This window comes from Momordica charantia, assembly GCF_013281855.1.
Source record: "Momordica charantia cultivar OHB3-1 chromosome 3 unlocalized genomic scaffold, Mcharantia_2.0 BLBB01000003.1, whole genome shotgun sequence".
Lineage (NCBI taxonomy): Eukaryota > Viridiplantae > Streptophyta > Magnoliopsida > Cucurbitales > Cucurbitaceae > Momordica > Momordica charantia.
Genome location: NW_028275161.1, coordinates 23338958 through 23366951, shown reverse-complemented (window position 1 = coordinate 23366951; position 27994 = coordinate 23338958). Strand labels below are relative to the sequence as shown.

Below are 27994 nucleotides of genomic sequence, written 5' to 3'. Positions count from 1 at the left end.
AAGACATCCATTATATGTGTTCAGTCTAGAAATGATGGTGCAAGACACTTTCAACGGATTGTGATATAATCTACTTGTAATTTGGCATCAAATTAACAGGGTAGTTAACTATAGTAAACGAATGGTTAAACTGACAAAATTGACCACTTGTACATCAAATGTATACCCAATTATAATCACCAAACTGGAATGGTTTGGTTTATTTACACTCGAGTCGCACGACTCACATGTATGGCTGAACTGTTTGTAACATAACATCCAATTGTGGGCACGTAGTAATGCCTGTAAATAATACCATAGTAATTTGTCCAGCAAATTGCGACTCTGTCTTCTCCAGATTGTGATTGGATCTAACTGCTTCCTTTTATCTGTTCTTCAATGGAGTATTCTTGCTCATAACCAATATAACAATCTGAGACCAAAATCAATTTCATTTCCTGGAAACACACCATAAAGCATATTAGAAGCATGTCCGAATGTTTTTCATTTCTTTTCTTTTTGAAAAAACATGTCAGTATGTCAGAGATAATGCAACGGACAAATTTTTATCATCCATGGTAACTTTACATGAACACTGTCATGCTAATTACATAAAAACTCGAATTCTTTAAAATCAATGAGCTGGCAATTCAAAAATCCAAACCATGTAGTTTGCTTGAATTAAAAAGGTTGAGCTTCAAAGCTATATTTCTTCACTAATAAGGGCATCACAATCCATCAGTGTAGTACGCAAAATTAAAACACGAGGAGAAAGGGAAAAACAATTGTGTCAAACAGAGGAATTTTAACCTGGAAACCAGTTCTTGTTGGAGGTAGCTGCATGCTTGTGACCAAGCGATCAGAGAAAGAAACTCTCTTTAAAGCATACAGTTCCGAAGTGGAGGTATTACCAAGAACTAGCCACCATGCTTCATCTTTTATCTGCAAAAAAAATAAGTAATTTAATTTTTGCCAACTTGCTAGTCGGGAACGGAGCTGAGAATTTTACCTTCGGAAACCGTGGAGCAAATGCCCTGGATCTATTTTTCCTCGAACTTATCTTCTCCAATCTAATGTGAAGAGAAGTGTTTTCAACGTCATCGTCCCTTCTTTGAAGTTTTATCTTCATTTGGACACGTGGAAAATACTGCAAATCCTGTTAAAACAAAACATCTAAATCAGATAAAGCGCTATGATGTAGCCACATTGATTGCTAGCTAACTACTAATTGGGCTGGGTAGTTAGCTGGATGTTAGTTATTTTTAACTACTCTTCACTGTCATGCGGCCACGCTACAGTTTCCTTTTCAGGATGAAATTAATGAAGGGATTCGACATTACATCAAATTCGCATCAGAGCACTTTCACTCTTGGAATGAAAGAATGGTGGGCCGAAGAGAATACATGATCAAGGATGGTGCTTTCATTTTCATACTGATGAGCTGAGGGCCATTGAAAAGTTAATCAACCCGTTTAAAATACTCCACTAGTAGGAGCTTTGAGAAGAATCTCAACTTTGGAAGTGCCTTAACAGGTTGTTGGGATGGAAAGACTTTCACCTCATGTTCGTTCGTCCTTAACCCACACAGCTAAAATATCACTATCTCTTAAGTTCATGACGTAAATATGCCACCTAAAGATGCAAAATTTTGGCTTATCTAGTACAACATTTTGACTAAACCAGAACACTCACATTCAGAACTTTTGAAACCATCCAAAAAAAGTAGATGTAAAAGCATATAGAAATATCGTGGAGAACATTCCAGACCTGAGTTAATTTTGAAGCAGCAACATTTCCAATCAAATTTTGCAAAGTTGTCTTGGGGAGATCCAACAACTGATGCAGAGTGAGATATCCCAATTTTCTAAGTGAACTTGCAAGATCCTCATTCATGCATGGGAGCATCCACAATGCCGAATCCACATCACACCACAATCCCTGAAAGTTCCATAAATATCATATAAGGGTAGTGCCTGTCTGCCATCCTTGAAAATCTCAAACAAGTTAAAGTTAAATCAACTAAAAAGTCATCGGCCCCCTCTCAATTCCACATTATACCAAACACTGTTTTTCAGCCTTTATTTCTTTACTTAGTATGAAAAATATACAAAGCAGTTTATCCGTTTACTTTCGACACATTGTTTTCGAAATGATTGTTCAGTTGTGATATTTAGGCTGTGTGAAGAACTTGCAAAGAAGAAGAAGCATTCACCCACTCCCCTGTCTCAATACCACTAATATTTAAGCCGATTTATTTTATTACTTAGAAAACAAAAGAAACTATTAAGAGAATAACCTGCATGACCATTTGCAATAGACGCATGCAAGTAATTGAGCTTGATAGCCACCCACTGTTAGCACATATATCAATCATGGCCTGAATAATGCGTATACTTTGATCCAACACTGACTTTAAGTCTGTGATGTAGTCACTGATAGGTAATTCCAACTGAGAAAAATGTGCCTGAATTCCATGGTAAGAAATGGATGAGCACAATAAAAAAGTTGATCATCAAATCAAAAGGTACATTTAAAGGGAAAGAAAAACCTGAAGAAGTAAATTTGTTTTCACATGTGGATCATCAAGTCGATCTTTGTCCACCTTATATCGAACTCTTTCGGATAAAGCAGCATTGTAATTTTCCTAAATAAATTTGATAATTAAGAGAATAAATGAGATAATTGAAAAAATGATATTCACCAGAATCAACCAGTTTACAGTAAATGATACGAAACAAAACATGTCAAATTCAGATTTCAACATGTCTTGGTAGACTCCAGAAAGCTGACTGAGTTATAGAGATTTAAACAGTTAGAGATGCTACGTTAGATTATGAGACAAAAATGAAACCTGAGAATGAGATAATTACTACTTCAAGAAACTCATGAACAAGAAAAAGTTTGCAATACCAAAAATACTCCAACTACAGATGCATATAATATCTCAACAACTAAGAAGATGGAAAAAGGAAAAAAAAAAGGACTTCATGAACCTGTAAATAAACTATAAAAAGCCTTTACTAACATGCCAGCGTGCCAAAAGAAAAGTAGTGGATTTCATTGCTATATGTGATGGCTTTAGGAAACAGTTTAACTGAACATTATTTTTATCGTCAAACATTCTTATGTGATAGCTTACATAATGTACCTTTCAGGTAGTGCTTTACCCTGTCGTCACTGATTATATGACTATTGGTTCATCTCTAAGTAATGAACAACTGCAAATTAATAATAATGAACTTGTAAGAATACTACCTCATTATGCCGCACAGGAAGTTCATCATATTCAGAAGCAGCAGAAAGAATATGCAGAAATACCTACACAACAAACTTGGTGAGAAACAATGCAAAGATAGTAACCGTAATCTTCCCCATTGATCCCATAACCAACTGTAATGACTTACTTCAAGTGACGTATCTGGACCTATATTTGAGCCAAACATGGATAAAGTCATGAAGCTAAGATAATACTGAGATGCTATTGAGCCCAGCATCATTGGCTCCACTTTGTCTTCTTCCATCTTTATGCATCCACTATCCTCGAGATCCTCAAATGTGCTTTGTACTAACCTGTCGGAGAAAAATGCTCACCACATGTACCAACCTTCCTAAGACATTTAAAATGTTGAATAAAAGAAAATTCCATTAGATCAATAAAAAGTGTTTTTACCTAGACAAGTAAGAACTTAGAATTTCGGGTTCCATGCTATCCAACCCATAGTAAGCAGGATTTACCATCTGTAAAAGAATGAACGTGAGAACTTGTGCATCATTAACAAATTATAATTTCTACATTACAGATTGTACCCTTTATGACCATTTGCATTGTTCTAGAAAGCATAGAGCGAAAAGCTAATTCTTACTGATCCTGATGTTGAATGAGATTCTAAAACCATAACACACGAACCCAATCTGACAATCCAAACATTCCCGACCTTCAGAGTAGTAAAGTAGGCTACATTAAACACTTCGACGACCTCAATAAATCTCTCATCCCAAAGAGCTAAAAAGTCTCTAGCCGCACCAATGGAAGAAACTGTGAGGCCACCAATAGTATATACATATGTTAGAAGGGGCAAAGGAGTAAATTCCCCTGAGGAGGGTTAGTTAATTATCTGTGGTTAGCGTTCATGGTTAGTTTAGCCCTTATATATTTTTGAGTGGGCTGTTTGTATGTTTTATGCTTTTGGTGACTATTGTGGTACAGTAGACTGGGAGAGCTCTCAGCCGCACCAATGGAAGAAACTGTGAGGTCACCAATAGTATATACATATGTTAGAAGGGGCAAAGGGGTAAATTCCCCTGGGGAGGGTTAGTTAATTATCTGTGGTTAGTGTTCATGGTTAGTTTAGCCCTTATATAGTTTTGAGTGGGCTGTTTGTATGTTTTATGCTTTTGGTGACTATTGTGGTACTGTAGACTGGGAGAGCTCTCAGCCGCACCAATGGAAGAAACTGTGAGGCCACCAATAGTATATACATATGTTAGAAGGGGCAAAGGGGTAAATTCCCCTGAGGAGGTTTAGTTAATTATCTGTGGTTAGTGTTCATGGTTAGTTTAGCCCTTTTATAGTTTTGAGTGGGCTGTTTGTATGTTTTATGCTTTTGGTGACTATTGTGGTACAGTAGACTGGGAGAGCTCTCAACCCTCTCGAATAGGTTGAATTGGCGTAAGCCTAAGGGCTAATTCTGCATTTTGAATATCAATTAGTAAGGAGATACCTTACAGAAACCCCAACCAGAAGCCCATATTCTTATATTTCAAACATGAACCAGAAGAACCAACGTTTTTTTCTGTTACTAGATCAATTTGTTTCACCGGTGAATATCTCAATTCACATTCCATACAGCAACAAAACCCCATCAAGCTCCGCTAAAAAGTAAATGCAACATACGTGGCAGAAATTTTACCAGCCTACGGAACAAATATGTCCAGCTAAGATAGTGCACTGCATCCTGTTTGTGACAAATGGTGCCTGAAACTATCTCAGCATTGATGTGGTCATGCAACTGCTCCTTCAGACTGCTCTCAACTGGAAAGGGCTCGTACAAAAACTGAGTAATTTACAAGAACCCAGACTATCAGTATGTAGGACTATTAAATACAAATATATAAAGGGATCAGATGGGTAGACCTTCTTATAGAAACTCTTTTTGGGTTCATGAACAAGAATGACTGCTTTTCCATGTTGATCATACTGAGGTCGACCGGCACGACCCATCATTTGCAGAATATCCGTGATTGGAAAATCAACATATCTCTTTGATTTTCCATCATAGTATTCTGTTCCCTGTTAAAATAAAATTATACAGTAGACATCAATGAGGTTGAAACAAAAAATATAGAATAAAATAAAATGTAAGATAAAACTAAAAACACAAAGAGTGAAAGAAAGATTTCTATTGCTTTCATCATGCTGGTCAAGGACTTGAGAAATTCATTGAAATTACAGTGTCAACTTACAGTATCGATATTAAAATAAACCAACTACAGACAAGTGTGCTTCACCTTAATAATAACTAGATGTGCAGGAAGGTTCACACCCCAAGCTAATGTGCTAGTACAAACCAATACCTACCATTAGATAGTTTGAAAAGATAAGTCAGTAAAATAAGAGAGGACACTTGATTATAATGAATCTTGACTTTTCCTGGTAGAATAGATAGATCAATCGGGTAATAGAAATGCCTGAATTTTGTTGTTAGCAAACAGTTCCTCAACCAAAGACCTATCCCCATCATTTAAACCTGCATGGTGTAGCCCAATACCAAATTGCAAGGTGTGTCTAAGATTCTGATCTATAACTTGACAAAGAATCATCTGAAGCTCTTCTTCAGCCATATTAATAAATTGCCTTGGATGCTCATCTGAAGCTGCAAACTTAAACCATAAGAAAGGAATTCAGATAACAGGCTATCGTTAGTGTGTTTAAAAAGAAAGTAACAATTCACCAAAGTATGAAGTATGTATCAGGAAACTTGTATAGGAAGCAACGCTTAGCTGCAGTGAGCTCTTAAGATCTAAAAGACCCCGTTGATCAAGCAAACAGCCAAACATCAGAGATTTTACACGTAATCAAGATCTCACCTGAATGAGATCTAATGCTGTGAGTCTTGTCTGACGACGGGATGAGACAAATATAAGAACTGGCTTGGTCGGTGAATGGGTGCAAATGGCAGCATATGTTGGTTTATTCATGCTGTTCATCCTAGGGCAGTAAAACTTTCCAGGATATCCCTGATTGAAAAAATCAAAACATTCATTATTAGGGCTAGCAAACATAAACGAAATAAAAACATGATAAAATATTTATTTCTGATGCTCTTGAGGGTGCCCACTGTAAGGAAATACTATTTGGAATTCTTCAAATGACTGAATGCTAGCTTTCACTTGACTAATCATAAGCTTGTGCAGTTGAACGACAAAATATAGACTCAGCCATGTGCAATGAATTCCTTGGCTTAATGAATAATTCATAGAACCCCCAGTAGTTATTACGATGTAGCAATCTCTGATCGAGTGATTTCATTGGTTTGTTATATCAACATGTAGTTTAATTGGCTTCATAGAATGGGTTCATCATATCTTGTCTAATATACTTAATTGAATATAATGAGGGTATTATATGATTATTTATTACCAAGGAATAGATTGGAAAGCGGTTGTTTAGTTTTTGGTGGGGTAATCTCTACCCCAGCCTTTAGGCTGTACCTTTTTTGGTTGATCAATACAAAGTTGTTTCTTATCTAAAAAAAAGAGTTAAATTTGATGCTGGATTCTTCCCCAACAATATTAGTTAAAGGAAGGTATTGATAAGATGGTGTGGCTGTTGGAAACTAATGGTTAGCTTTTTGGCGAAGTATTTAGCCCATTCATTGATTAATGGCAACAAGGTTTTGGATAATTGTTGTTCAAATATTTGCAGAGAAACGTATCTAAATAAAGTAAAAGTATTTGTTTGGACGGCTTATCTTGAGAGTTTTAATACAACGGAAAGACAGGAACAATTTTAGAATACTAATTCTAGGAACCTTAAATTTTAGATCCTTAGAACTTGAAGGCAGGCAAAATGACATAGTAGGATCATGAAAGTTAGGAAAGTATCATAGGAGAATCTGATGCAACGTAAACTGAGCTTAACTTTCCAAGGTAAAGGTTGTTGCTTATTACTTGACTTGTATCTTTACTTATCTCTATTAACTTAAGCAATGGAGTTCATTTGGCTAACACTAAACTGATGCCCATTTGAATAAAAAAAACTACTTGGTTTTACAACATATCTAAGGTACAGTTTTACATCTACATTAATGGGATAAAATGATGTAATATTATACTACAAATTTGAATAATGAACAGTGTCATAAATGTTTGGTTAAATAAATTTATTAAATTGTATGGCAGGTCATTCCATCTCATCCAAATTTCAATTAAAAAAAAAGTATCACATTTGCATTCTAATAGGAGCTAAAGATAAACATAATTTAAAGTACTTGGGATGAAAATATAACTTCTTAAAGTTCAAAGACCAAATAAACACAATACTCAAAATATAGGTATGAAATATGTAATTTAACCTAAATATTTTTATTCTTCTCCTGACATAGATCCTAATCAGAACACTCACAACCATAAGAAAACACTCAACAAGTTCTACACCTTTAATTAAGGTCAATTGGATGGAACCACATTTACGTGGTAGCTTCTTTAACACATAGCTCCAGAAACAATGGTACAGAATAAAGACGTGGAATAGAAATAAGCAAAAACTCATTTTGCCAACCTTGCAACAACCATTAGCTAGACTATTGTCTCTTAAAGAGAGAAAATGATATTCGCCAAGTTTCAACCATAGAGGACAAATATAAAAAATGACAACCCATAAAATATTAGTGAAAGTAACTTGGTGCATTTTTTTTTTGGACAAAAAGAAAATAACTCAAGTCCTTTCAAGACACCATAATTACTTGCCTGGATATGTACTTCAAGAGGAACTGGCCTTACACTTGGTTTGAAATTGAAAAGTCCATTTTCTCCCACACCTAACCAGTCGCCCAAATCACTAATAAAAGAACAAGATCAGAATATTATAGACCGGTATTTATTTGGAATGAGGTATAGAGACAAAGACTTCTGAAATACGAAATCCCAAAACTTCAAATAAATACTCTATTTTAGAATTTAAGATCTAGAAAATCGTTAAAAGCTTGGGTGCTATTTTAAAATCATAAGACGCATTTGAAAAATATATACTGAGCAAGAAACTTGTTCAATCATTCTTATAGTTTCAGATAGAGGAAGTAGAATATGGGTCATACTCGTCTCGTATTATCAAATGAGTCTCTTTAGTAGGCTCCCGGAAGAAATTAGAAGATACGATTAAGTTTGCTCAAAAGTTACAAATATTTTATTGGAGGGCCTTACTGTAACCCTTTGATCTCCCCTTTTGTATATTTCATCTCATTGGATTTTTTTTTCTTTTTTTGATATCCGTGTGTCCGAGCCAGCTTGCGCACACCTCGACTATTCATGGGCCAACGGCCTAACCCTACTACATTTGGTTGACAAGGAAACTCGTAGGATATTAAATCCTAGGTAGGTGACCACCATGGTTTGAACTCATTCCCTCTAAGTCCTTTGCTATTTACATGGACCCTCATTAACCACTTGGGTCATCCCATGATGGTTATATTTCAGATGAAATATTTGTTTCTCATAATTAAAAAAAATACACATTTTATTTAGTAAGGGAAGACATAATCGTTACTCATCTATGGGGAAATGGCTCAGGCATGATGAACCATATAATGAACATTGTCGGCAGTCCATTTTCTCAGAGAAACAAACCTGATATTGAGAATTTAGACCTCTGCCTACCTAGTTTCATTAAAGCGAAGAAGATGAGGTCATATACAAAAATTTACATATGCAAGAACATTGCTCTTTTCAGTTGATCTATTCATTCTGAAACCATGTGCATGTAGTTGGAACAGGAAAAACCTAAGAAGGCACATCAGCACATTAGACTCATCCCTTTATTTAAGCAGTTTTTATTTTTAAGTTAGGGGGATGGAGCCACTGTAAGCTTTTAGATGATGCTAGGTGTATGAATAGAGCTTTTGGAATGGAATTTTCTTGTCTTTATACTTTTGAAGTTTACAAAGGAACTTTGTAAAAAAATGCATATGTTGCTACAGCTAACAAGAAGCTCAATTTTGGGTGAATTGTGGATAGATATATTGAGGAGTGGCAGCTCTGTCATACTCCTGATACACTTGCACCATACCTGACTAGTTCGTCTAACCAATAAGGGGGATTTCTGTTCCACAGAGAAAAGATCTATATGAAAAATATTGAGAACCAGCAGTGCAATGGCTTATGAAGAAATATTCCCTCAAACAGCTCAGTAAACTTACCGTCCATCATTTGTGCGTGTGTGTTTGTGTGTGATTTATAATGAGAAGAAACTTCTCCCAACAACAAATATATAGAACTGAAAAATAGTATGATAATTTTAACTCAGAAGAACAAGCTTGCAAAAAATAGTATGATAAATTATTTGGTCCTGATGGCATACCTTGCATTTGCTAAAGCAGTTGAAAGGCCTACGAATCTAACTTTTCGATCGGTCTGTGATGAAATATACCTCATTCTTGAAACTATAACCTGTGGACACCAAAGAGCTTAGCGATATGTCCCAACTCAGCAAGTAACATAGAATCACTGATAAATGAAAAAAGTAATAGGTAAATGTGAATACAAATTAATTCATGCCCTAAATCTGAACCTCGATACAAATTAGTAAACTCGGTTTCAATCAAACGATTCAAATTATTAAGTTCATCCAACTAGTATCAATGCGGCTTGGATTAAGCTTTCGAGTTTCTCCATGACAATAACACACTGTATATTTCACTCCAATAAAAGCCCATGTATAGCACAAATTAAGAGTTCAAGCAGTAATTTCCTTCATAAAATCATGTGCAACAAATGTTATCCTCGATTTGGAACCATGAATTATGTTAAATACAATATTAGTATACATGCGTTAAACAAATGTCAAATATGGATAAGTTAAAGTATAATTTCATACATAGCATCAAGTACTAAATTGCTAGGCTGGATAATTAACTACCTCGAGAATGGGACCTCGATCTGCTCCCAATAAGTGGATCTCATCTAGAATCATTAATCCAACCTATTATAAATGTCGTTTGTTAATAATGTACCTCCAACATGCAAAAAGATACAAACACGGAATTGAAAGTAATGGGTAAAAGAAACTGAGGGTAGAAGAAACATGACGTTCTCTCTCTTTGTGCCTAGCTATAGCATTTAAGGGATTGAACTTCATTGGAAAGCCTTGCTGTAGTGTGCAACAAAAGATGTTCTCTATAGACGTCCATTGCAATTTCATGGTAAAAGAATTAAGATAGAGAAGACAAGTAGTAAAACTTTTGCGTTCTTCTTGGAATGACGATGAGGTGGTTGGTCAAAACAATTGAGGAAGTCTTAGGGGCATCCTTGAAAACAAGGTGGGCATAAGTGAATAACTAGTTCATTGCTCTTATGCATCTGCTAGCTGGAGATCTCTTTTTCTTCTATTCAACATGTCCTGGATATTTGAGTTTGAAGTTCAAAATATAGTTTCTCATTTTTTGTTTGGTTCGGATCTTTCAGATGTTTCAAGATTGTTATGGATCAAGAGAGTTAAAGCACTATTATATGAGCTGTGGTATGAAAGAAATCATAGACTTTTTGAAGGAAAAAGTAGAGCTCCAGAGGATTGTTTCGTCGTGCCTAAGTTGAAAGCTTCTCAATGGTGTGCTCTATCCAATCTTTTTTCAAATTACTCTGCTACCTCTTATCCAAAAAAAAAAAAAAAACTCTGCTACCATGATTCATGCAAATTGGGAGGTTTTTATTTTTCCGTTATAGTTGCTTAAGCTGGAATGTATTGTTCCACTTTTTGCTTTTATCTTTTATCATTAATGAATGAGAAGTTGGTATATTGTTATGGGAAAAAAAAAGTGGCCATAAGGATCACTTTAGGTGTAAAAAGTCTCAAATCAAAAGCGATGGTTTTTGTTTAAGATCAAAAGTTGAAACTTTCTTAGAGTTTCAAGATTATTTGAAATTGTATCCAAATAATTTAAAAGACTGGAAACTAATAGAACACATAATACTGAAAAAATATGGCAAGTGGAAATACTTTTATTCATCCAAGGGCGGTTGTCTCACAATCTCTACTGTAGTTTTGGCCAATCTACCAAACAATTTTATTTAAGATTTTGAACTCCCAAGGAAGGTGGCTCTCGAATTAGAGAGGAACAAGAGGAACTTTTAGAGGGTTGAATATGGAAGGAATGTCCAGTCAACTTGTCTGTTAGGATATTATTTCTCTGCTGCTAGGAAAAAAAAGGTTAGATGTTGGAAATGTAAAGTGAAGAAATGAAGCTTTGTTGGCAATATGGCTTTAGAGACACCCAAGGGAGTCAAAAGAAAACATAACTCAATTGCTTCAAGGGCATAGATGTAGAAGGAAAAAAAATGTGGTCAAAAGCAGTCAAACTGACCACATAATTTGTGACTCAAAAGGAACTTTGGGTTGTTCAACAAAAATGAAAGAGATTGGATAAAGTCCAAGATATTCACTTTATAGTTTTTTTATAATTATTCTCCCTTTATAGTTGACTCAAATTGGAATGCTCTTTTGTAAATTCCTGAAGGGTGGCAACGCACCTTTGTAACGTAACTTCGACTGTGCCAATTACGACTAATACCATCCCACTTTTCAGGGGTAGATATTATAATATCTGCCGACAGAAGTGCCATCAAATCAGGGGTATAATCTCCCGTCATTTCAACCTGAAACAAAATCCATGCGATACTTCAATATCAAAGACATGCCGAGCACCCCCCACCCCACCCCCCCCCCAACAAAAAACAAAAAAGAAAGAAAAAAGAGGACAAAGATGTAACCATTTTTTTGCCAAGCCGAGAAACAAGACCATTTCTCCAGTCATTCATTCTTTCACGAACAATGGCCTTCAAAGGTGCTATATAGACAACCTGCACTCCAAGGAAAGGAAAGTTACAATGTAGGTTCAACAAGAGATCCAACCTGATATATAATATATCAGTGATGCGTGTTCATTGCAAGGAGGACCTCAAGGATCATAATTATATTCTCTGGAAGTGTCATTTTGACTGGTTGATTTGGGACTCGTTTTTTTCAAGTGTCTGGAGTTATTTTGGCTCATACGAGGATGTGTTATGTTTGTTAAGGTGTTTGAGTGAGAGTAAGATTGTGTACCATGCAGGATTTTCTTTTCGTTTTTTATTGCCAACACGGTCGATATCATCACTATCATCAATATCGCCACTATCATCAATAAGAAAACCCTTAGGCTTGGTTTTCTTCACTTTTAGGCTTGAAAATTAGCATAAGCCCCAACAAGTAACTGTCGATATTCATTGGAAAAAAAACGACATTGTAGGAGTTTGAACATAAAGACTTTCTATTCTCATGCCAAGTAGATCCAAAACGTAAGCTGATAGGTTAGGTTACATTTAATCTGGGGTAAAATACACTTTGGTCTTTGAAGTTTGGAATTTACGTCTATTTGGTTCCTAAGATTCAAAAAGGATACTTTAGTTCTTTGGAAAATGATTCTACTTGATCTTTGAACTCATTTGATCATCATTAGTTGACTAATGAAAATGATATGGCAGTTAAATTGTTGAGTATGTATTGCTAATTTGGCAAAACATATTAATTTGATAATTGTGTCATTTTTAACACTGAAAAATTTCCGACAATCATCATGCCTAGTAATTCTGAATTTTCTACACAAGATAGAGATACTTCTGCACTAAATTTTTCATAGACATTTATTTTACCTTCATATCAGGCTGAGTATTGAAGAGGTGAAGCATAGCTAGTTCAGCAGATATGGTTTTTCCACTCCCAGTGGGAGCACCCAACAGAATATTATCATCCGTATGATACAACACATAAAAAATCTGTGCAAACCAAGAAAAGCAAAACCATCAAGATATGGCAACATCAATAAGATTGAGCATGTGTATTTCAACCGACTTAAGGGTAGATGGTGTTACAAACCTGTGTCTGAATTGGATTAAAATGTGAAAATTTATACAGAGCTTCGTAATTTCTGTTACCAAGTGCAGTTACTGGAAGAGGTTTTAAGTCTAGGAGCTCAGTGTGTGACGTACTAGCCTGGAAAAAAAAACACAACTTCCACATCTATGCTAAAACTCTGGAAAGCATAAACTAACATATAAAGTATGAGTAAAGTGGAGAAAAATATGTAAGTACCTCTGGTAGCGCTAAATTTTGGAAAGATATGGTGTAAAATGCTTCAGCATGCAGCCAGGAGTCAGAAACAGCATGAATATAATATTGAGGTGGATGTGGTTCAAATATTGGCACTGTGAAGGAAAGCCTTTGAGGTTCTCTCGCCATCTTCTTTGTCAGAGTGAAAAGCTCGGAGTGATAAATATGGTCATTTTCTGTGTCCTATTAAAACAATCGTGTGCATTGCCAATTCAGATGCTAAAAGACAATTTGATCATAAAAATGCATAATATTTCAACATGTAAAATAATTGTTATAATGAAGGATATGGCAAAAAAAAAAAAAAAAAAAAAAAAAAAGAAGAAGAAGAAGATACTTCCATCCTCATTTTCAAAACGAAATTGAATGACTGGAAACAAATTGGATAAAGATTTATTTCGATTTCAAATGCTAAATGTAAATATTTGAACGAGTATAATTTGAAATAATATGAAAAACAGAAAAGCTTTCAACAAAATTCAGCATGATTTGACATTTGCTTATATTTACTGGAAGTATGGTGGAGATCCTTTTGCAACAAAATATAAGTCGTAACTTGTAGTTGTGAGAGTTCTGTAGCAAGCTTAATTATACACTTGACACCTGAATGGCAGGTAAGTTATCACCTCAACTAGAATCCACCAGCGTTGTGAACCACCATGAAAACGATCTTTCCATGTGAATTCAGCCGTTATGAGCACGTCAACCTGTAATCAAAATCAAAATTTTGCATGTCTAATCGTAGCTATTAGTTTGAGGTTACCAAACAGTGACCTCTCAAGGCACCTTAAGTTAAATATAATAATGCAACGGAAAGTTACCTTTATGACTGTTCTTGTTATTGGACTAACAGTTGCTGATAACTGGATTAGTGGAAAGTATCCCAAATACTGCTTAACCAACTTGAATGAGCAAACAATGGGAAAATAAGTTAGTTAAAATATCTTCAACTAAAAAATGTCGGATCACCCAGTTAATTAAACCTACTCTTCCACCAGGTGCATAACGAATCAAAGCTCCTATGTCTTTTTCCTGCATCTCCTGCAGACGATCCAAGTCAGCATCACGCTCCTCAAGCTTTCGCAATATCTGGTGAAAAAAATAATAATGGATAGTTCAAGTGGGGGAGACAACATGACTGAACAAATAGTAAAATAGAAGTGATACAAACGTCTGAGGAAAGATCCTTGTCAAATTGTCTAAGAGGATGTTGGTGTGGCCATATTCGACGATCAACGGCTTTGCAATATTCCAACATGAACAAAGTCATTTCACACCAGCCCCTTCTCAAACATATTTCGAAGAGAGCTCGAATAATACGTGCCAAGCTAGCACTTATGTAAGCAGCATCAGAGACTAATGAAAAGGTATCAATGGAACCTCTGGATATGTACAACTGCATTAAAATAACCACTACATCAGCAATTTGTTGTCACCCTCCTAGAGAGAGAGAGAGCATAACCTGAATGAGGATGGAAATTTTTCCATGTTTATTTGATGGGCCACCCTTAACTTCTAACGGACAGGATGTTCGTACTGACATCTCCAGCTCACTCTGCTCCTCATCTCGAACAACAATATTTTCGAACTCAGAAGAGTGAGCAACCATATCAATTATCTGCAAACGCAACAGACCAATTAGCCCCAAATATAATTTCTTTAACAAGCATAGAAAAGAAAATATGAAGTATGCCAATGAAGTATGCAGTCTTCATTTTTAAAGAAAAAACAATACTATAAAACTGATCGGTCCTTATTTTGTCAGCATCAGTGCCTTAGTCAAGTGAGAACGGAAAGACAACACAGAATAAAACAAAAGAAATCAGAAAATATGAATGACCAACTGAATGGACAAATCAAGTTATAATTATAATCAACAACCTCACTGTCATTCATATGGCGTCTCAACATCTCATTGTACGTTTCAACACTGGAGTACTGAATATAGAAGTGGCTAGCAATGCGGCCCAGCTCTGTACAATAAAAGTTGCCACTTTTTTCATCAAAACGCATCATCTTGGATTTGTCGAGCGCACGTGCTGCATCTGTTATGAGAGCTCTTTGCTTTGAACTCAAAGAAGGATCAGCCATGACCTACCAAATGCAAATCAGAAGATATCCGTCACATAAGAAACTGAGTGTGAACTCTTTAACTTTTTTGCAAAGTTGTACACAAAAGGAGAAAAATAGATTTCTCTTTGGGAGTGCCATTTTGTAACCTGTTTTAACTAGGGCAGATATCTTATCCCCCTTTTTCTATATTTCTTTTAGGAATAATAGTTCTTCATTTCCTATCAAAACAAAATGTTAAATTTTACCCTACAAAATTGGAGAAGCTTTTTTCTGTTTTCAAATTTTCATTTGAGTTATGTCGGAACTCTGTTCACTTTGTAAATGACTTACCATTCATATGAAATGCATCTTCTTCTTCTAAACAAATACAGTAAGAATGATTGCAGAAATAAAAACCTACTGATGATATCGGCATGATGAGTTAAAACATTACTATCCAATTTTGAGAAATTTTGTCTAGCCTTACACCATCAGTTGATTCCCCTGGTTTATTCCCATTATTCGTGCAAACTTCTTTGGATCATGGATTAATGCAGCTTTGATCACGGAACTATTAAAAACATCCCCAACTGATATCCTGGATCTCTTGGGATTTTATTGTCAACTACTTAATGGTATGCCTAGTACTTTTTTTTTGTTATATATTAATAACAAAAGGCCATTATAGAAAAGGGATAAGTAATTCACCCATCAGCATGAGGTGTAGAAGAGAGAACCCGATAAACATAACTAGTAAAAGCATTGTAATTACAAAAAACAAGATTGAGCATACGCCAGAAAGAGTCAATCCATTTAGCTAATAAATCCGACCCTTTGCAGTCGCCCCCCGCCCCCCCCCCCCCCCCCCCCCCCCCAAAAAAAAAAAAAAGTCTATAGTTTCGTGTTCCAAGTTCTTATGATGGCATTAGGGTTTCATTTTGAACTTTTCCCTTAAAGCAACTGTAAAATGGATTCATTACTATTCGATTGAAGGCCTGCTGGGATTGGAAAAGACCAAAAAGCTTCAACCAACAATTGACAGCATAACAAAATTGAAAAGTGTATGATCTTGGTCTTCGGAAGAATTAACTGAAAATACCATGATCATGAAATATATTAAAAAAAATTGGAAAATTACAAATAATAGGTAGAGAAGTTTTTCTAAAATTACGTTACTTTTCCTTCAAGTATTAGACTTCATTTCATCGTTTAAACTTCATCAAATATTGTTCCGTACACAAACAAATATTACAAAATTACAAGGGAACAAGATTCTGTTCAGAAATTCCAAACATACAAGTATATTTAGATGTATAGATCAAACAAGACTTAATTATGAAAAGAGCACACTAGGATGCCTCTTAATTTGCATCAAAAAGCTTATATTGGTAGACCAACATACCTCATCCCATCCAATACCATATGCCAGAGGATTTAGTCTCATCCTTATAAATAAATAAGTATATCCAAGCCAGGCACAAGCTTCCTTCACGTTAGTTACAGTACCCAGTGCGACCTCCGCATTTAAATTATCTTTCAAGGAGCCAATAAACTGCAGAATAAAGAAAATTGTATACTTTCAGAAACATAGGTGATTCCAAACTTGAAAAATAAGGAACAGTGTACAAGAACAAGGACTCATAAGTTCAAGAAAGCTTTAATCAGGGGATGATGTTATAATTTAAATCATGCAAAGTTAGTAAATTTCTCCCCTACTACACTCCAGCCTCTTCCTTGTCCTCCCCTACCTCCATCACTGGAAATCATGCTTTCTGGGTTTTTGCAGTTTGTTTTCTTAAGCCCATGTTACAGCCGGAGCAGATGGAAAATGAATACTAAATTTTGAGTTCAAATGTTGAATATTAAATGAACCTTTCCCACTAGAAACTTTTGTGGAGAAGTGTAGCCCTTTAAGCCCAGTTCAGTTGATAATGTGGGCCATCATTTTATGTGGCATTGGCTTGTCAAAATAAAAAAGAGAATGGGAAAAAGGAAATGCAGCCCAACAAGGTTACCGACAATGTTAAGAAAGAAAAAGGACACGTTTAGAGCTTTGCTTTGGAATATTTGTTTGGAAAGGAACCTCCATTCCTTTGAAGATAAAGCTAAGTCTTGGGATTCTTTTTGTAATAGTGTTCATTTATTAGCCTCTTGGTGGTGTCTTAGGAATACAAAATTCTTTTGCAATTCAGCCTCTCTTTGATCATGCAAGATTGGGGAGCTTTTCTTTGTTAGCTTTTCGGGAAGGGGTTTTCTCAGCCCCTGTTGCTGTTCTTTTGTCCTCTCTTAATGAATTGTTTCTTAAAAAAAAAAAAAAAAAGGATGGAACCGTATCTCTATTTTAACATCAAAGATAAATTCTCTCAAAATTAAGACAAACGAGGAAGGATGGAAGCATCCTTGCCTCAAAAGAATCAGGCTAGACTTATGGTAATTGTAGATACAGAAGCCTTGTAAAGAGAGTCTCTAGGTTCCACTCAATGGAAACAGAAGTTATTGAACTTGATGGAAAGTTGTCTACAACAGAGAGGAAAAAATCATTTGACGACCTTTAAGACTTGTGGAATGCGCTCTCTCAATATCTCCTAAGTTGTCTATCTCTTGTCATGTTTTACATACAAACAGTCGCATATTTCATGTTTTAGAGGACCCATGGATTAAAAACAATACCCACCAATCTCAATTTCCCCATCTTTATTTATTGTCCTTTGCCAAAAACCCAACGATTTTCTAAACGGCAGTTCTCCTTTGATTTTAGAACTTGCATAACTCTTCTCAACAGGGAGATTCATGAGTTAGGTTCCCTTCTTTCTATTATCCCAAGAGTCAATCTCATTCCTAAGCTAGACGATTGTTGGGTGTGATTTATAGATTTTATTGTGTTTTCACTTGTAAGTTTACTCCCCTTATCCATGCCCTCCTTTTTTTCCTCTAAACTTTGAAGATGGAGGATCCCGAAGAAAAGTAGGTCTTTTTCTTGACTTATTGAACCAGGGAGGATCAACACCTTGACTTCATTTCAAGAGCCTATACTTTTGTCCCTGGTCTCAACTAGTGTATACTGAGCAGTGAGCAACTGCACTTCTAAATATCCACCTTCCCTGGCTTTGCACTTTTGCTATCAAGGTGTGGTATTGTTTGTCGCAAACTTTTGACATCTTTGTGATTCAAAGTTCAAGTCTTTCGCAAAATAGAGGAAGTCTAAAATTCTTAATTCCAGAATAAAGGTCATGAACTATGGCAAGCTATTTTTTTCATTTTCTATTGGAATATTTAGTTGGAAAGAAACAAAAGAACATTTTTGGGTCACAAGGGTACGGGAGAAGGTCTGGGGTGCCTCATTTTAACGACTCTCTTTTGGTTCCTATTTCCGAACCTTCTTTGTAGTTACCCTTTGTTTTTTTATCACCAACAGTTGAGTTATTATTTTTAATGATTTTTTGTATTCCTCATGTTGGTTGCACCTAGTTTTCTGGTATCCTTCTGTACTTTTAATTATTGTAATGAAAGTCGATTTGTTTATTCGAAGAAAAAAGCTCCAAAATTGAAAATACAAAATAGCAAACATAAGTACCTGACTCTCTATAGGAAGCTGACTTGTGAGCAACCGCAAATAATGGGCAAGTTTATCGTGAGATGTAATTATGATGCCTTCACCACTTTTGTCAAACTGAGGTCTCCCAGCTCGTCCAAAAATCTGAGAGGTAGAAAGAGAAGTAAGGGATTAAAGAATGAGACCCCTCATGACATCTATACCCTCAATAGAATATGTGACTCTCACCTGCATGACATCAAGCATACCCAAATCTCGCCATCCACCAGCTTTTGGATCATACAATTGGGTGCCCTATAAGTTGGCGGAAAGCAGATTATGAAGAAAGCAGGGAAGCTTGCAGATAACAGTATTACTATAAATAACAACACCAAAGCAAGCCACGAGCAAGGATTCATAACACTATATAATTTTTAGTTCATTCCTGTTATTGGCTTATAATATGTGTGCAGGGCATCACCTGTGCATTACTGTTTCAGCTTTTTCATGACTCAACATGTACATCTAACTTTCTGAAAGGTTCTTGAGGAGACAAACTAGAGGGATTAATGATGAAAAGCAACTAACTGAACTCAAAAGATAACTTCAAAAGCTGCACAATTAACTTAAAGTCAAGAAGTGACAACTGAGAAATTCAGACATGGGGGGAATTTGGTAAATAAATTTGCGCAGTCTAAAAAATTAACAGTAAGATCAGTAATAGCTCATACTCCTCCCTACTGTTCTGTCTTTCTCAACTTGCATTATTGTTCAAAATAGCCATGTACATTTACAACTTTTTATAAGAAACTTAGACTCTATCTCTTCTTCGTTTCTTTTTTTTAATTTCCATACGAGAATTGGTTTCATTTAGAAGAATAAAGTATAGCCAAAAGAAAACCATACAAGAATACGAGCAAAGTCCAAGTACTAGAGCAACCTGAGAATAAATTATAATAAAGGGCTCCAAGACTTAGACTTTCATTGAGGGTATAGAAACAAAGTTGCTAAAGGCAACTGAAAGACCAAAATCAAGACACCAATTTACCATGCTGATTGCTGATCTGTACAAAATCCTCTATATACACACAGGCACCGAAATTGTTAGAAATCAGAAGCAATACAATATCAGAATTTTCACAACCCTTTTACCTTTACGACAACAGTATGAGCAGGCAGATTTACACCCCATGCTAAGGTAGCTGTACAAACAAGAACCTGAAACAAAGAATCGTTCAATTAATCGATTGTCCAAGAAACTAGGCTTTAACCAGAGGTGAAGGAGCTCAACCTTCAAAAGTCCATCAGAGAAAAGCCTTTCAGTTAAACCTCTATCAGCACGTAGCATTCCAGCATGATGTACACCAATCCCAAAATTAAAAAGTTCTACTAAATCTTTATTCCTGGATTTGATGACTTCTTTCTGAAATCCATAAAATTTTAGACACGAGATGTCAAAATAAATATTGAAAAAAAGAAAAGTAAGAACATATTTCACATACATACCTTGATAATACCAAATTGTGGGTGTGCATCATTCGTAAATAGCTCAAGATCATCATACTTTCGACCTAGTTCGACCTATACAGTGCATAAAAAGTTATGGCAAAGAAAGTACGAAAGTGATATGCCATTGTAAAATATCAATCCTATGAGATGAAATCTAATAAGATAAAACTATTACATTACAACTATTAAAAAAAATAGATGCAAGTATATTGATAAAAAAAATTACAACAGGAAAATGGCAAAATATCCTACAAAAAACAAGAAGAATCCGGCTAGAAGAGTCAAGTCTATACAACTGATCATCAAAGTGGAACAAACAAAAATCCTAAAAAGTTCAAAATCCTTTCTTAATCATTCAGAGCTCCTTTAACCAAAAGAAAAATAACTAAAATACAGGGCGGTTGCTTCTCTAGTGGGGAAAAAGAACTCATTTAAGGGCCAACCTAAGTATAGCCAACTGGTTAAGACAATATATTTCTTTTTTTTTATATCAAACAATACTTTCATTGAGAAAAATGAAAAAGATACAAGAACTACAAAAAGACAAGGGCATACAAAAACAGCCCAGAAAGAGGAAGCCCCCTATAGAAAAGGACTTCAATCCAAAAAAATAATGCCTAGCGTATAATTAAGAAGGGCTTAGAAACTGAGCTCCATAAAGAAGTATTAAATCTAACTAAATCCAGACATAGTCCACAGACTTTTCCACCCCCCTAAACAATCTATGGTTAAGACATATATCCTCAATCAAAAGGTGAGATGTCCAAATCTCTGCCCCTACACGTTGTTGAACTAAAAAAAAAACTCATACGTGTATTTACTTCAAGGCAAAGCACAGACATATAGCAAATGTACATAATGAAAACAGTTATACCAGTTTCTCTGCTGTTTTTGCTGTGTCCTTTCGAGAATGAACAAACACCATTGCCTGATGCCCATGCTTTAATGAATCAACAACCTGACACCAGATGTGTTAAATTGAACGTTAAGCCAATGGTGTTCCATTTCAAGTTAGAATCTGGTAGTAGAGCCCAAATTCAAGTAAGAACCTTCTTGTAGCATATTTCATTTAACAATTCATTGCGAGCCGCAAAGTTGTGCTCGCTGATACCAATATATTGTTGTGCAAGAGGCACAGGGCGATAGCTAGAATCAAAGAAGAAAAGTCCTGTTCCTGGATTCACTCTAAGAAATTGTGCAACCTAGATTTGTGTTAAGCGATTATTAGCAGTAATCCAAAAAGATTGAGGTTAAAGATGGACAAGTAGAAGATAATGAGACAAAAGGTTCTTTGAAAACATAGTGACAGAAAACCTCTAAGTAATTAGGCAGAGTGGCTGAAAGGCCAACAATACGTATCATTGTCTGTGTTGACTCCACCTATCAACATACAGAAAAATAAACAGTCATGAATACATTGTATATTCCTTGCACTTTAAAAACCATCGTTACAGCAATCTATTAATTTAAATGAAACTATGCCATGACAACAAGTATTAGGATGCTGATTCTTTTTCATATTCATGTTTTAAAATAAGAAAAGAGTATCCTTGAAATATTTTATTATAGAAGCCCAAACAGATGCCTGGCTGCTTCTCTTTAAAATTAAGGGATGATAAGTATTTAATGATGTTAATAAAGAGAACTTGAATGAAAGTAATTCACCTGACGAAGAGTTCGTGCGACTAATGCCTCAATTACAGGCCCTCGATCATCATTTAAAAGATGCACCTCATCAATAATTAAGAGTTTGACTAACATAGAGAGTGACATATCACTGCTTTTGCGAGTAATAACATCCCATTTCTCAGGTGTTGTCACTATCATCTGATGCAATGAAAATCAGAAACAACCTTCGGTATAGTATGTACAATTGACAAGAAATTTTATCATTAATAATTTTAGTAAAAACAACCTGAGTTTCTTCTAGTTCATTCTTAGAAAGTTGCATGTCTCCAGTTAGTTCTCTGACAGTAACATTCAAGGGAGATAAGCGATGGCTAAAAGTTGATGTAACCTCTGCAGCTAACGCCTAGGATGTGCAGCACCGGCCAAAAAGAAAAAGCTGTCATGACTCATGACAACACCCTCACCTAGAAAATTAAGAAACACACTGAACGCTATGTACCTTCATAGGAGCAACATAAACTATCTTAAATTCATCTTTATGCAAGTATCCATCCTTGAAATGCTGTGAAATCTGGAACCAAAAAAAAACCGTAATTCACTTACTGCCCACCCACAAGTTAAAGAAACATCATTTTTTGCATAGCAGGGCCATAATAATGTCACCCATATAATTCTCTCAATTTTGGTTAAAAGCACTGTACACCACCTGAAAGGACTAACATAACCCAAAAGCATGAACTTATCATTAAAACCACCATCAGCAAAAAATTACAGCTATGTACCAGCTCAATTTAGCTATAATGATCAATTAACAATAATAATGATTTTATGAGTATACATCTAACACAAAAATATAATTTTATGACAATATCACAGGAAACACAACTCTCCAACTCCGAGTCACCTCTATAAAGGCATTGCCCATGCTAGAGACACCATGTGCTAAGGTGTTACTCCTCCATAAACCATGAATTAACAACCAAAAATTATATCCTAGAACGAAGTAAAGAAATTTTGTTACAACAATCTGAGTACAAACCTCGTGGAGAATGGAGATCATAGCTATATTAGTTTTCCCAGCACCTGTTGGAGCACAGACCTGCAGGAAAATAATAATAAATTTAGAAGAAAGATAGGTAATAAGTACATTTCCATGATTTCACGTTTCCACAAATAGAAAGGAAATTACTCACCAGTATATTTTCATTGGTGTTATAAACAGTGTCATAAATGCGGCTCTGTATACGATTCAAGAATTTGAACCCACGAAAAGCAGCTTGAGCAAAGTCATCTAACTCCTTTATTTCAATCTGATGGAAGATGGAAAAAAGAACCAGTAAAACAAGAGTGAAATTTAAAATTGATGCAATATTCAGAAAATTAAACGATGGTACTAAAACAAGTAAAGGCAAAGCTGAAGAAAGCGAGTGTAGAAGGCCTGATTTTGTTCACAATTCTATACAACTTGGAGACTTTGCAGGCATGATTGCATTAACAAACTAATTTATTATTCTAGCCACCACTCCAGGACTGATTATTTTTTTCAAACACCATCACTCTAAAGTAAACTCCGAATATCTATAATTGCATCTTTAGCCATGAGTCTCTTGATACGCCTTCCAATATGGTTACAGATTACAATAATATAACCCAAGATGTATGTCCTGTAGTTATTGACTTGACAAAGACATTCAGCGATGACATTATGACTGTTTCTTTGGCCAAATAGGGTTGAGCTGGAGAAAACCTCTCAAACCTTTTCCCCATAACCATAGATGTAAAAGCCAAAATGAATGTAGCACCTCAAATATACCCTGTTCTCGATTTTCCTTGTAACTAAGCTCAAGGAAGCAAGGGGTTTTTTGGTACATCTTAACAAAGACATTCAGTGAAAAATAAAAATAATAATAATGAAGAGACTTACCAGCTTTTCTCCAGGTTTCATTTGTGCTGCTGGCGTTGGGGGGATAATTACCTCCTCGTACCCCTTAAAATGCTTCCTCTGTGTTCCTTGAGGAAGGGCACTGACTGTAAGGGAGTTAGCACCCTCACCAGATCCAATAAGATCATCAAAAGGATTTTTCCTCTGACTTGCTTGAACTAAAGAAGAAAAGTTAATAGCAGACAAATCACTTTCAGTGCCATATTCAATTCCACGTTTGTTTCGCTTTTCCTCCTTACGTCGAAGCTTATCAATTTGTCTCTCTGATTCTGTTTGAACAGTAACCTTAAATATCATAACAAAGTATTTTATGAGAGATTTATCCATCTGTTATTTCATGTTTGGATTAAAACCATTTTTATTCACTAAGATCCACATGGTACCTGGGTTCCATAGCTAGGCATTCGTGATTGAGAGCTTGAATTCGTTTTCTCAGATTTTATTATTGTTACTCCATGATGAATATCATCAACAAGTTCCCTTCGGTGCTATAAAAAGGACAGAGAAAATAAATAATGTCAACAGTTTTCACTTTGAAAAAAATAAAAAAATCAGGTTTTTTGTCTCAGAAAGAAAGACGAACAAGTGAAGATTCAGAAAGGGAAAGCTGAACTCAGTAACATAGCAAAGATTCTAAAAATGTTTAAATTCATATCCTTACTGAAATTAGATCTTGAACAAACTCAAATGCACCATCACCGACAAGATCCAGTAGATCCGCAGCTATCTTTAGCATGAAAAAGAGAGTTTTAACGATATAAAAATGAGCAAGTTTGATGATAAACATATTCAAGAGGTGTGTGTGTGGCTACCTCCTCTCCAGGTTTTTCTGAATCAAGAACTCGACAAATGGCCATTGCAAGTTCATCAAGGGAAAGTTGTGAGGTACTTTTTCTGATTATATCATCACATGCATCCCTCAGCCAACTCAAATTTAACTTTCCTCTTTCATTAGAGAGATCAAAGTTTATGGAATCATCATGCACATGTTGTCTGTCATAAAATGTAGGTGTAATAGTATCCTCGCCCAGCAAATCTGAATTTTCCAGAGACAAATCCACCAAAAACCTAGCAGGTTCTCTAAAAACAAGATCAGCGCCAAACTCTACATCGGCGTAATCCTTGTTAACTTGCTTCTCTGCAAGCAGTGCAGTTGCATGATCCCTTGGCTGCAAAAGACATAGTTTCTGAACTAGAGGAACAACTTTCTGCAGCCGAGCATCTGAAACTGTATTACCAATAAGCTTTTGCAATTCTTGCCTGCGTTCCGAAATCATTTCAGAAGTCAATATCTGCATTTTGGGCTGCAGTAATTGCATTCTTCAATGTAATTATAGCTTCTCGACGTGAAAAAGTATCATATCGAGTTGTTGTCCGATAAACTTTCAAGTCTTTCATGCAGTGTTTTGAGTAATAAAAAAAAAACAGTAAAAATCTAATCAACTTAAAATAGCACTTTTGCTTTCAGGTTCCGTCCTTACTTGAATATTATCACACACGTTCTTACTTGTTTTTAGCAGTACAGTCGATATCATTCTCTTCTTTTTGCTCGCCAAAAAGACGATAAATAGTCAGTGCTACCTCGCCAAGCTCTTCAGATGGCACTTCTCTGTCAACCAACCCTACTACCGCGGCAATGAATTGCTTATAAGCTTGTCGAACTTCAATGGATGCTGCTCCACCAGTTTTCATCAAAGGAAAACACCATAAGAAGCTAAGCACTACGCAGATTTACGACAAAATTTACACGAAGATGCTAATAATAATGTTCTATACCTTTGTCCCATTGATACACTATCCTCCGTGCAAGCTCTGACTCGCCAGATGAAGTTACAGAACTAAATTACATAACATGGGAAAAAAAATAAACAGTTTCATTACGTTCAGCATAAAGAACTAGCTCAAATTAGCGCACAGATTGATGGAGTGACAAATATATTAGAATTTAAGCAACTATGCATTTACAAATCGTCCATTCACTATCTCAATCCGTTATGGAGTCAGTTTTTATTGCTTTACTTGTTTTTTTTTTTTTTAATTCAATCCAAAAACAGCCAAAAGTCTGGAGCTCCTAATGCTGAATTCACAAGCAGAACTAATACGATAAACGATCAAATTTGAATAGAGAGAGATTACTGGATCGGTTTGTGATTTTGAAGAATGAGCTTGCGAAGGAGATACGCCTGGTCGACATCGAATGGCTCTCTGAGAGAGCTGGTCAATCGGGGAATCTGAAACAACATTTTCTCTACTTCATACCCAAACAGTGAATCGGTGAGAAAAAACCAGGTACAGGAGGAAGACCATGCGACGGCACGAGCTTTTGGCTTGTGTACAAACTACAAAGCCTCTCCCGCGGTGGCGGGGAGATCACTGATATGATTCGGCCGACTTGTCGACTGTCACTTGGACTACACGTCGGAAACTTTATAGTCTATAATGCTACACGTCGTAACCTGGGCTGGGAGTCCACCTGTCTGGCTGTCCTTAATACAAACGACATGTCGACTACTGCTAGATATATACTTGAACAAGTAACACATGTCAACACATAATTTAACTCTTTACAACTACAAATTTTTCTTCTACCCAAAAAATAAAAAAGAACTACGATTTTTTTTATGTATACATGCGTGTTATTTTAACATATTTTTAAATTTTTAAATTTTGTTTTCTATCAATTTTATATTTTGTTTTAGAGCTTATTTTTAAATCTAAATGGATTTAAAATACATAATAAAAACTGATTAAGACTATAATAGTGTTTTGATTTAATGTGATTCATTTTTTAAGTTTTTAAATATTTATTTGAAAAAAAATAATAATAAATATATTTTTAAATACTAATTTTTCACAAGGCTGTTTGTTTAATGAGAAACTGAGATGCTCATTCAAAGTCCGTGTTTGTTTGATAAGAATATTAGATACTCGGATATTCTTAGATGTCTGAACATCCTAAGATACCTATACGAGAGGCATCTAAGCAATTTTAGATGCCCTCCTATAACATGGGTTTCTAACATTTTCATGTCGAGGGCATTTTCTTTTGACAATTTTGTACCTCATCATTTTTGTTCTATAATATTTATTTCTCATTTATTTTATTTTATTTTAAAAATAAATGTATATACTAATTCATCGATAAATGTCTAAATACAATTTGATTTATATGCTACATTTAGATATAAAATAAACATTAGTCAATGATATAATATATTAATTTGTTTTTAATTTAAATGTAGAGTACAACCTTTCGTTTATTTTACTCTTCAATAGTCGACAAACATAAACTAAAATTGACATAAAAAATATAATATTAAATTTAACATATAAATTATACGAGGACCGGTAAGGGCATTTTTTTTTAACATTACCCTATTAAACTATTTTATTGTACTAAAACATTTTTTTTTCTAACTGCATCTATATTTCATGAACCATACTAAAGAAAATGGAATTATAAAATAATTGTCATTATTCAGTGCTTACAGTAACAATTAACTAGTAACCAGTAACCGTTTAAAAAACTAATAACCTTTGAAATTCCATTTTCATTATAAAGTAATGGTGGTCTAATCGATCAAATATACGATTTTCATTTTCCTTAAAATATTGATTTATATGTGTGGTGAGAATATACCTAATCCTATTGAACTCCGTTATCTTAGATAGACGATTTGTTTTCATGGTATGTAATTTTTCTTGTTTCTACTGGACAATATATGATTTATAGTAAATATTTTTTTAAATATCTTGATTTATTTCATTTTTCAAAGTTTATGCTAGGAAAAAGCCTTTGTAACTGGAATATATATATTTGCTTAAGAACGAAGAAGGAAAAAAAAACCTCTTTATGATGGTACCCAACTCATTGTATCTCTAGTGAGTTTGATTGAATCTTAATACGCTAGTCCTTTAATTTAATATTTAAATAATTTATGAAAACGTTGATTGAATTAGAACGATATATTTGTGTTTTATTTATTCATTGAGA

The 27994-nt window shown here is 35.1% G+C and overlaps 1 protein-coding gene across 2 annotated transcripts; it reads right to left on the bottom strand.

The window, feature by feature from the left end:
* Positions 1 to 32: 32 nt before the first annotated feature.
* Positions 33 to 26397, bottom strand: LOC111008983 (U5 small nuclear ribonucleoprotein helicase). 2 transcript variants are annotated; one of them, XM_088121806.1, is made up of 49 exons: positions 26137 to 26392; positions 25777 to 25838; positions 25508 to 25673; positions 24813 to 25260; positions 24662 to 24727; positions 24384 to 24488; positions 23983 to 24285; positions 23252 to 23368; positions 23098 to 23157; positions 22558 to 22629; positions 22345 to 22461; positions 22095 to 22256; positions 21744 to 21809; positions 21479 to 21631; positions 21304 to 21387; positions 20427 to 20501; positions 20212 to 20343; positions 20073 to 20138; positions 19170 to 19235; positions 18963 to 19085; positions 16791 to 16940; positions 15218 to 15430; positions 14799 to 14954; positions 14508 to 14732; positions 14324 to 14425; positions 14158 to 14238; positions 13963 to 14043; positions 13319 to 13519; positions 13103 to 13219; positions 12880 to 13002; positions 11959 to 12048; positions 11719 to 11844; positions 10112 to 10174; positions 9554 to 9642; positions 7948 to 8038; positions 6067 to 6216; positions 5668 to 5859; positions 5488 to 5553; positions 5114 to 5269; positions 4890 to 5033; positions 3650 to 3717; positions 3384 to 3549; positions 3235 to 3297; positions 2528 to 2623; positions 2276 to 2443; positions 1747 to 1917; positions 989 to 1135; positions 790 to 921; positions 33 to 437 (listed from the first exon to the last, which is right to left on the bottom strand). In XM_088121806.1, exons 1-49 carry the CDS (start codon positions 26241 to 26243, stop codon positions 351 to 353), a joined length of 6264 nt encoding a protein of 2087 aa, XP_087977932.1. In that variant the 5' UTR covers positions 26244 to 26392; the 3' UTR covers positions 33 to 350. The 2 variants fall into 2 exon arrangements, with proteins under 2 accessions (XP_087977932.1, XP_087977933.1); XM_088121807.1 differs by lacking the exons at positions 33 to 437; positions 790 to 921; positions 989 to 1135; ... (2 more) ...; positions 2528 to 2623; positions 3235 to 3297 and adding an exon at positions 2664 to 3197 and having other exon boundaries at positions 3298 to 3549; positions 26137 to 26397.
* Positions 26398 to 27994: the final 1597 nt, after the last annotated feature.